This window comes from Octopus bimaculoides, chromosome 10, assembly GCF_001194135.2.
Source record: "Octopus bimaculoides isolate UCB-OBI-ISO-001 chromosome 10, ASM119413v2, whole genome shotgun sequence".
Lineage (NCBI taxonomy): Eukaryota > Metazoa > Mollusca > Cephalopoda > Octopoda > Octopodidae > Octopus > Octopus bimaculoides.
In genome coordinates, this window is record NC_068990.1 from 64115023 (window position 1) to 64126765 (window position 11743).

Sequence of the window (11743 nt, forward strand, 5' to 3'; positions counted from 1 at the left end):
ACACACACACACACACACACACACACACACACACACACACACACACACACAAATTCTGTTGAATTTTACAAACACTCATACAGACAATTTTTCTGAAATACATTTCTGTTGTTACAACAAACCAGAAACTAATATAAAACCAGAATCTGCTTTTTTGATGTTTGAAATCAAAATTTCACAGGTTACAGTAAAATTAAAATCTCTTTACATACTATGTTTACCAATATTAATCTATCCCTTCAGATATTTTATTACAAGTTGCTGCTTTCTTGTTTCTGTTTATATTTTTATACATTTTCTCATTTTGTTGTTTGTTCTTCATAAGAATGTTCTTGTATATTAAATTTCTTCTCTGTTTTAGTGGCTACCCGTGGAAGTATTTTATATTTCCTAGTTGTTGAGATGAGCATGGTAAATGTGATGTATCAGACATCACTAAAACAGTTTCTTGGCCTTTTTGACATGTCAATGGACAAATCCGTCAAATCACCAGTCACATCGAAACGTATCCATAACATCATTGACTATCTCACTTTTGAGGTATTCCGTTACACTTGCCGAGGCCTTTATGAGAAGCACAAGTTTCTTTTTACCATTCTGATGACCCTAAAGATTGAAATAGAAGGTGGTAGAGTGCAACCAAAAGAGTTCCAAGTTTTCATAAAAGGTACAAGTGCTTTGTTTGTTTCTTTGCGTGCTTGTGTATCTGTGTGTTTGCGTGAATGCATGTGTTTGCATGCTGACTATTTAATGTTTTAGCTAATTTCTTCTACGTGTGTTTATATGTACCCTTGTCTTCACATCACATGATGGTTGTAAGCAAACTTCACCATCAAACAAGCAATGCTATTCATTTCCCATCTTCCATAAAAAAACATGGCTGTTATGGGGAAATATAACTTTGCTTGGAAACAGGTGAAAGGCATTCAACCATAGAAAAATCTACCTCAACAAATTCTGTCTGACTCATACAAGCAAGGAAAAGTGGACATTAAAATAGTGACGATGATGATGATTATGTACATTCCATGTAATGGACTTGCAACACATTATCTATTGGCCCAATTAAATTCACAAGGCATGAGTCAAGCCAAGTCATTTGCCTAATATGCCACACTGTGGGTTTGAATCCACAATCTCACAATAGTTAAGTAAATATTTTAATCAGCCAGTCATGCCTACCTCAGTTACTTCTGCTATCACTATTATCATATACATGAAACACCACAATAGAGCTTGTTGATCCGGGATAGGTCTGTCCATCCACCAAAGATCTCAATATTTAGAGAATGGAAGGCAGTCAGCTGGCAGAATCGTTAGCACAACAGGTAAGATACTTGACAGCATCTATTAATCCCAGAGGCAGGGAGCTAGTGGAATCATTAGCACGCAGGGCAAAATGCTTTGTGGTATTTTGTCCATCCTTACTTTCTGAGTTCAAATTCTGCTGTGGTCGACTTTGATTTCATCTTTTTGGAGAGCACTGGAGTCAATGTAATTGACTAGACCGTTCACTGAATTTGATGGCCTTGTGCCAAGATTTGAAACCAATATTAAGAGAGTGGACATCATTGTTGGCTCTCAATGGACAACAAAAGAAGAAGACAACCGATGTTTGTTTAAATTTACTAAGGCTATGCCTAATGATGTTTAATTAAATTGTTTTATAATTTAAAACATCAGAATGTATCTTAGAATATACCAGAAGAATTATTGTTAGTATCATTATTATTATTATTATTATTATTATTAATCATACGTTATCACATCAGAGATGTGATAACATATGATTTACAATGCAGAGTGTGCAGTTTGTTAGGCCCTGTCATATTTAGTTGATACTGGAGAATATATTTGTGATTACCTTTGAATTAATCAAGTCGAGTGGCTTTAAAGTAACTAATTAACATATTGATAGAACCGTAATTAAAAGAGGTTTAATTAATTCAGAAGAATAACCAGGTTTAAATATAGTCCTCTGCGTTTGAGAATCAGCTACAATAGCTTTTGAAATTATTCTCTTTCTAAAATATTCTTACGGCTTCTTTATGTAGGAAGGGCAGTACTTCATGATCTTTTTACAGAGCCTTCGATACTGGAAGAAAGAAAAGGAGGAGCTGTACTATATCAAGGATTAAATTCTTTCAGCAGAGTAGACACTCTTAAAAAATGCCACTAAAGGGTCAGGTGATAGGAGTTTAGACAGGCAACAGATTATGCCCACTACTCAACAGACAATGATTTGGCAGAGTTGGGAGAATGTTGGATAAGATGTTTCGTGGTATTTATTCTGATTCTCTGTCTTCTAGGTTCAAATCCTGTCTAGATTAATGTCACCTTTCATCTTTTATGGGTGGATTTGTGGAACTGTAAAAACATCAGACCAGAATATACCTTGTGTTATTTGTTCCATCTCCTTGCATCCCGAGTTCTAATCCCACCGTGGATTATTTAGATGTTAGTCTTAATCCATCATCTAGCATAATATTACCACCTGCTACTTTGAGTACTGTTAGCAGAGTCCACTCTCTTCTAAGAATTCAGGCCAAATCTTTGGTTTAAGGATACCTTCTTTCCTTCTTCTCAACAGTTTGAGAAACACAGTAAGGTAAACCTCTGCCCTCCCTCCTGAAAAAAAAAAGAAAATCATCCTTTTCCAGAGAAAATTCAGATCAAGTATTAAAAGACACTTCGAAACAAAACATAATACATTTATTTGGTAGCAGTCACAGTGGCACTACTTATTCAGGATAAACTGTACAAATATGATAGTCCATCTAGGAGATGGGAAGGGCTTGGGTTGTGATAGGAGATAGAGAAACTGGCCTTCTTTTTCTATTCTTTTCTCCTGCATTTCTATAATTATTGTTGTTGTGTTCTTGTCCATGGTGGTGTTACTATTTTGGTTGTCAGAAGTAGTAGAAGTAAAAAATTTTATCATCACTATTTCTGCTAATGTTAACATTGTTACATGTGTGTGTGTGTGTAAGAGAGAGAGAGAGAGACTGAGAGAGATGCAGAACGTGTTATTTCTGTTAACGAACTCATTCAACAAATCTTTTGTCTCTTTTTATTGTGAGTGTAAAAATGCTTGCACATGACTTAGAATGTGTTATATTTATATTTTTCCATCTAAATGACTGCTGAATTTCATAATAATAATAATAATAGTAATAACAACAACAACAGTAGCTTTTTTTTTTATTAGCCACAGAGATACAAAGGTACAAAAAGAAAATATATGATGTGTGAAAAAGAAAACATGCTTAGAAATACAAAGGGTAGTGTATGAGATGTTATACAATATATGGAAGATGATAATAAGAATTTTGAAAAAATGCACATATATATACACAGTCACATAAACATGCATGTCTATATACACACATATTTGCACAGAAAATATTAAAAAAACACAGTACAATAAACTCATAATATTTAAAACAAAAATAAAATAGACATATAAGATTACTGGTTAGGTTGAGTTTGGCACTCCATGACTCTCATTACTTAATAATTTATCAAAGTGTGTTCAAGTACAACTGAATGCATCATTAAGCCTTGTTTTTTTTTTTAGGTATTTGATGATTTGATGTTTGAAACACTCTAGCTTCAGGGAATTCTTTTTTCAGTTCAATTTACTGTCTTAATTCTAATTTTATGAGCAGTCTATCTTTTGCGTGTGGTTTATATTGCAAACTTAATCATTTATGTCATTACAACTTCTTTGAAAGTCCATTACATTACGGGTGCATAATTTTGTCTATTCACTGATTGCTTGACTTTTGTTTAAACTTAGTTCATCTTTGTCCTCAGCATTTTTTTTTTCCTTATTTGTTGAGGTGGGATTTCATTGTTATTTAGAAGAAATCGTTTCTTCTCACCAGTTTCTGCGCTCATATCACATAGAGTACTTTCAATGTATTAAGAGAAAAAAAGCAAACAAACAAATATTACATGTGCACAAAGAACACAGTGCAGCACTTGGTTATGCAATGAAACTGATCATGAATTCTGTTAAGATATATCAATGAATATTAGTCTATATAAATTTACTAAATCTGAGAACATCATGTTACGCATTTTTTTTTTGTGTGTGTGTGACTTTCCCGTTCTTACCTTTTGTTTTGTCCTCTGTAATTATTTTCACATCACACAATGAAGGTGTGGTACTGTAAATTGATATTATCAAGAGATGAGGTGCTTGTTCATCCATTTGTGGTACCATACCTATGAATATTTCCTTTGTTATCTCCAGAGTTTTGGTTGGTGGTGCTCTGAAAACTTGGGTTTGTGCTTTTTGTTGCTGCTGTTGCTCTTTATTGTATTCATTTTCTTTTGTTTTTACATAACATTCCTATTTCTTTGAGACATTCAGTTCTAAGGCATCTCTGCTCTGACAAATATAGCAACTTGGCTTTCTACATTATATCTCCAATCTCAAGCCCTTCATCTCAGCATCTTCTCTTGGGTACAGTTTTGGTATTACTCACTGGTCTTTTGTTTGCATCTTGCTGGTTATGTTAGTTAGACTTTGAAGACATCACTTAACAAAGCTGTGACTGCTCATGTCTATCTCTTTATCTGACAGAATAAATTATGATAATAGGTTTTTAATATTTGTAATATCAAGTAGTATATATTTGTAGAACAACAGCAATTTTAAGGGAGAGAAGTCTGAGTTAGTTGAGCGAAGGGATCAGGATCTAACCATGACACAGAGACCCCCTCTTAGCCATGGGCCTATGTTCATGCCCAAAGTCTTTTATTGTAATTTTTTTTTTTTTCTTTAGAGCACAAATGTTTCGTCAAAAGTATGTCTGACAATATCAGCTTGTGTTTTGGCAACATTTTCAGCTTTGAGGTACAATAAATGGTGTTGTTGTTTTTTTACTTTTTCTCTAAAACAATCCCTATCATAATTAGTGCCTTTGGAATGACTGAAAAAGATTCAAATATATAACTAAAAACTCTAGGACTTATACACAAGCAATGTTATTAGGCACTAAAAATATTGTCTGTGTATAAGTCCTAGGCACTAGGGTGGCGAGCTGATAGAATTGTTACCACAGGGGAAAAAATTCTTTTTAGTATTTCATCCAACTTTATATTGTGTTCAAATTCCACCAGCATCAACTTTGGATTTCATCCTTTCAAGATCCATAAAGTAAGTGCCAGTTGATTGCTGAGGTCATGTAATCGACTTACCCACTCCCTCAAGATTACTGGCCTTGTGCCAAAGTTTGGAAACAATATTACTAGGCACTGCACTCATATCACATAGAGTACTTTCAATGTAATAAGAAAAAAAAGCAAACAAACAAATATTACATGTGCAAAAAGAACACAGTGCAGCACTTGTTTATGCAATGAAACTGATCGGGAATTCTGTTAAGCTATATAAATGAATATTAGTCTATATAAATTTACTAAATCTGAGAACATTAAATTATATCTAGACATTGAAAGTAGCGAGGTAGTCTAGAACCAACCAAACAAATATGTAGGAGCAGGAGAAATTCATAACGTATAAAAGATATGAAGGAGAAAATTAGAAACAAATAAAACAGAGTCAGACTAACATTAAAAAATGAAAAGTTTGAAATAAGATAATAGGTATACATACACTAGCTGTTCCAGTTATAAACAACAACTTCATCATGATAAACTGGAAGTTAAGTGAACTGAAAAACTAGGAAACTACAAATAGCTTTCCAACGCCATCACTGTGAATATTATTTGGATGAGCGATACCTATCTGGCATAGAGGAGGATGGGATCTAATACAAAAAAATTAAATGAATAAATTGCCAAAAAGTTAGAACATTGAAACCAGAAAAATACATTGAATCAAGTGGTGAAGTGAAACTGATTAATGCAATTTCAGTTCAGTAGCACAACTCAAAACGGTATACTTTCTACATGTTATACATACCCTATAAAATAAGCACCCAATAAAATAACCCTGTTCACACAACATACACCTTTTCATAATCAACACTTGATAGTGTAGCACTTTCTACATAACTCATATTCTACTCAGTAATGTAATGCAACTCATCATATACAATCACCCTCATCAATAAAACACAAAAAAAACACAGCTTGCACAACACATTCAGAACAATTCTACACTCCACAAAGCAAAGCTGCACACACTTTAGGAACACAAAGCTGCACCTGATGGTGTAGTAGAATCTCAAAGGAAATTTTGAAAAAGATGATGATGATGATGATGATGATGATGATGATGATGATGATGATGAAGATGACTTCAAATTTTAGCACAAAGCCAGCAATTTCAGGGGAGTTGGGTGAGTCAATTACATTGACCCCAGTGCTCAACTGGTTCTTATTTTATCAACCCTGAAAGGATGAAAGGCAAAGTTGACCTCAGAAGAATTTGAACTCAGAACATTATGACAGACAAAATGCTACTAAGCATTCTGCTCAGGATGAAAAGCAAAGTAAACCCCGGAGGAATTTCGCTGATAAGCATTTTGTCCAGCATGCTAATGGTTCTGCCAGCTCACCACCCTAATAATAATAATAATAATAATAGATACAAAGAGGCCAAACATCATATTGAAGGATTTCAAGCAAAACTCATGCCTCCTCATCAATATGACTGTCCCAGTCAATATAAACAAATTTGTTAAGACCTACCAAAAGCTGACCAGTATAATTATCTTGAAATAGAAATTAGCAAAATGTGGAAACTCATGTGGAAACAAATTTTATTTAAGCAACAAAATTTCTTTCAACAATTTCTTTCTCTTATGCGTGACACACGCGTCAGGTAATACAAATTGGCGTATTAATATTATTGATAATAATAATAATATTTTCTACTATAGATACAAGGCTTGAAATTTTGGAGAGAGGGACAGTTGATTATATTGACCTCAGTACTCAGCTGGTACTTATTTTATCGACTCCAGAAGGAAGAAAGGCAAATTCAACTTCTGTGGAATTTGAACTCAGAACATAGCTATGAATGAAATGCTACTAAGCATTTTGTCCAGTGTGGTAATGATTCTGCCAGCTTGCCAACTTAAAAAAATGTGGTGCATAAATAATGATGATGATAATAATAATAATAATAACAATAAATAATAAAGAAACATAGAAAAAAACTACTCAGAAATAATAAAACGCAAATAACACCTCGACAGAAATGGTTTCAGAGACAAAAAACATGTAAACAAAATTACAAAAACAAACAAATGAAGACAATAGAGAAAAACCCCTCGAAGGCCAATACCCTACAAAGAAATCAGAAAGGAAATCAACAATGGCTTAAAAGCTCTGGTCTAAAAGCAGAAACGGAAGGATTGATTCTTGCTGCACAAGGCTAGTGTCTGGTTGCAAACAATCATAAGAATAAAATAAAGAAAATGGATCTTAACATCAAATGCAGAATATGCAGTTGACTACTCTGGCAGCCTCTTACCTTTCATTCTCGTTTCAAAATATTTCTTGATTGGTGTAGTTATGTAAGGTTCCTTCATAGGTAGTACACTCTGACATAATTTCAAAATTTCCCAGTGAGTCACAATACACTGAAATGTTTAGATAAATGTCAAAAGTTCTTTCAAATGTAGCTTTTTATGTAAACAGCCAATGCTTATAGATGGATAAAGCCCAAGGAGCTATCAGTACTACATAGGGGTTTTGAGGTCATAGCCCATGTTCTTTACCAATAACTGCAACTTTTAGTAAATTAAATTTTGATACAAATAATTCGAGTCAGTTTAAATCAGTTGTTGATATACTAAAAGCTTAAGGTGGGGAGCTGGCAGAATTGTTACTGTGCCAGGCAAAATGCTTAACAACATTTCATCCATCTTTATGTTCTGAGTTCAAATCCTACCAAGGTCGACTTTACCTTTCATGCTTTTCAAGGTTGGTAAAATATGTACCAGTTGAGCACTGGGGTCTATGTAACTAATATACCCACTTCTCTGAAATTGCTGGCTTTGTGCCAAAATTTGAAGCCAATATACTAAAAGTGTCACTGTTATCTACTAGCAGACTGCTGAGATATAGTTTGAAAGGGTATTTATAACAACTGTGGCAGTAGAAAATGTGGGTTCTTGTAAAGACTCAATCATCTTTACGCTATTATTATACAGCATTAGTTTCATTAAAATTATTGGATATTTAAATGGTGCTGGATATATATTAATACTCACAGTATACAGTCTTTTGGGGGACAAAAACATTAAATAGCGAACAATCAGCTACAGACAAATAATCTCATCCACATATATTGAGTACATATTCTCTCTTTGGCATTATCCAAACACATAACATAAACACACACACACACACAAAACACAAAACACAGACAAAATATACACACACATACAAAACACACACAAAACACACGCGCACACACACACACACACACACACACACACACACACACACCACACATACACATACACACATAAATGTACAAGGAGAAGAAGAAAATGAATTGTATAAAAAACAATTGGTACAAGAAAATGTCTCAAATACTCGAATAAATCATTTGAAAGACAGCGACAATAATAGCACTACCAAAAGCAGTAACAACTCACATATGATTCCTAATACCGCATTCCATCCACATAGAAGTTGTGTAAAGATGAATCTTCCTTCAATACAAAAAAGAACAGATAGAACTGTTGGGTCTGTCAAAATTACAAGAAAATTTTGTAAAAATCAGCAGTATTTCTTTGCCGCAAGAGACAATCCAGAAGAGAAGGTACAAGAAAGTTATACTTTTCTGCCTATGAAAAGAAGGAAGGGGATAAAATTATTTTCCCTCACATCAAGTAGTATAAGAAACCTTTCAGGAGATGTCAGGAGAAGTTATCTCAAACGAAAAATGCAAAAATCACTATCTGCTGTATATTTAAAATTGTAAAGAGGCAGATCAGAGGTTGAATTTATCAACTGTAACTCTGACCATATATTTGTGCCCCAGTAAATATATCAAAGGCACACAAGAATCACAATAAAAGACATTGGACACGACAGACAAATGGCTGGTTTTGAATTTTGTGTCACAGTATAAGAGAGTGGTTGATATAAGCTTAACAAAAGATGACCCATGATGGATGAGGTTTCAATATAGACTTGCAAGTTTTAATGCTTCTCAAAGGCCACAGAATCATACCAAAACTGCCCAGTAGAAGGCATTGAGACAATTGATGATACTGGAGAGAAAATCTAGTTGTTACATTTGCTGGAGTAAAACTCACCTTATAAGAAGATTAAGTAGAAACAAAGCAAATATAATATGTGTGTGGGTGTGTGTGTGTGTGTGTATACATATGGATGCATGGGCATGTGTGTGTATCTTCACAATTCTTAATACATCCTTCCAGACAATTTCCCTTACCTAAACTCTTCATACTTTGTAAACTCGTTTTTTTACATTCTACAGTATATTTTCTTTCTTTGTAGCCTCTAGTGAAAGTGTTTTTTTTTTGTATGAGGCTAATAAAGAAATTATTATTATTATTATAGATGTCGCACAGTATCCAATATTGTGTGGTTGTTGATTGAAGATATTGTGTCTCTCGGGGGTTTGTACTGTTTGCCAAGTCACAACAAGAACCTCAGACAGACAGTATTTTATGCAATATGCGTGCAGTTCCAAGCAGTGCCAACTTTTGCAATACACCTAAATTGGGGGGTATTATTATTATTATTATTATTATGATTATTATTATTATTATCATGATTATTATTATTATTATTATTATTATATGTTTGGCTTTTGCTTTGTATTTGTACAAGTTGACTTCAAGTCTCACCCAGAGACCTCAAGAGACAAGTTAGAAGTTCAAGTTGGTGTTATGACTAGGGTGCAACATTTTTGGTTTTGCACAAGGTATTGTTCTAGAGAATGTCTGTCAAAACATAAGAAAATTAAAAGTTATTTTAAAAGTACTTTGGTGATAAGAGGATAGTGTGATCTTAAGATGTCAGTAAAAGGTGTTTGCTATTATATACATTTAAAAGTTCTTTTGACAATGTTTACAGGTTAAAAATGTTTTTAGAATTACACAAACTGTATTTTTCATAGAATATGAGCAGTTCCCATGAGCACTATTTTTTGAATTTCTTCCATATTTAGATTTTCTGGTATCTGTGGTAAGTAGCAATCAGCCCCTTTTGCTATCATTCCTAGGGCATTTATGACAACAGGCATTGTTTTCGTATTGAGGTTCCATATTTTACCAATTTCTATTTCAAGGTCTTTATATTTGTTCAGTTTTTGGTAGGTCTCGACAAATACATTTATGTCAATTGGTACAGTCATATCAATGAGGAGGCATGATTTTTGTCTGAAATACTTCAATATAATGTCTGGCTTATTTGCATCTATCTTTTTGTCAGTTTGAACAGTAAAGTTCCAAAGGAGGTAAGGTGTAATCAATTACAAGTGCTGGAGGTGGTTTGTGTTCCCACCAGTTTTTATCATGGGGCAAGTCCAGGTCCTTGCAAATTACCCAGTTAATATATTGTGCCACTCTATTGATCCTGTTGAGATACTTTGTAGGTGCAAGAAGGCTGCACATGGACACATGATTGATGGTTTCAGTCTGTTGTTTACATGTACGACATGTTGGGCTACTGCCATTCTTTTAAATACTGACCTGGTAGCTTCTTGTAGGTAGACATTGATCCTGGGCAGCTATGATAGACCCTTCTGTCTTAGATTTTAAACCAGAAGATGGGTAAGAGCTTTGTCAACATCAGCATTATTAGCTCTCAATGTGTATATGTCATTGAGAGGTTTTTCTTGTCATTTATTAGTAAGTGTATCTAAGGCAACAATTTTAGCAAGTGCTTTTTTATGCTTAGCTTTTTCTGTGCTTGTTTCCAGTACATCTAATTCTGGTATTTGCTGTATTTGGAATTCACTTAGATATTTCTTTGCCTATTTTGTTATTGAGTATTAGGCTTTCTTGTTTTCATGCTTTAAGATAAGTTTTAGCATCCAGTCATCTGAGTTTTTCAGGTAAGTGCTTAGGCCAGTTGTGGCAAACTTCATTGTCAATTCAAGTTGTAAAAGTCCACAGCCAACCTTTTTCCAGCCTTTGTTTACAACTTGAATTATCATTATTATTATCGTTGTTGTTGTTGTTGTTGTTGTTGTCATCGTCGTCGTCATCATCGTTATTAAAGTGGCGAGCAGGCAGAATTGTTAGCACCAGGCAAAATGCTTGGTGGCATCTTGCCCATCTTTGCATTCAGAATTCAAATTCTGCTGATGTCAGCTCTGCTTGTGAAGACCTGTTGAGGCAAGTGAAATCGAAATCAAATCAAATTCGCAAATTCGATGACTGGCACCTGTGCCAGTGGAGCACAAAGAGCACCATCTGAGCATGATTGCTGCCAGAGCAGGTGACTGGCTTCCATGCTGGTGGCATGTAAAAAGGACCATTCTAGCATGATCATTACCAGCATCGCCTTACTGCCACATGTGCTGGTGGCACATGAAAAAACATTTGAATGAGGTCATTGCCAGTGCCGCTGGACTGGCTCCTGTGCAGGTGGTACATAAAAAACACCACTTGAGCATGGCCATTGTCAGTACCACCTGACTGGCCCTCGTGCCGGTGGCATGTACAAGCATCCACTACACTGTCAGAGTGGTTGGCGTTAGAAAGGGCATCCAGCTGTAGAAACTCTGCCAAATCAGATTGGAGTCTGGTGCAGCCATCTGGTTCTCTAGTCCTCA

At 34.6% G+C, this 11743-nt stretch overlaps 1 protein-coding gene across 1 annotated transcript in view; it reads left to right on the forward strand.

The window, feature by feature from the left end:
• LOC106877714 (dynein axonemal heavy chain 5) overlaps window positions 1–11743 on the forward strand; it is a 444169-nt gene that overhangs the window by 325032 nt on the left and 107394 nt on the right. The window contains exon 71 of the mRNA XM_052971252.1: window positions 362–667. Within this exon, the coding sequence (XP_052827212.1) occupies window positions 362–667 (306 nt within the window). The remainder of the gene's footprint in view (window positions 1–361; window positions 668–11743) is intronic.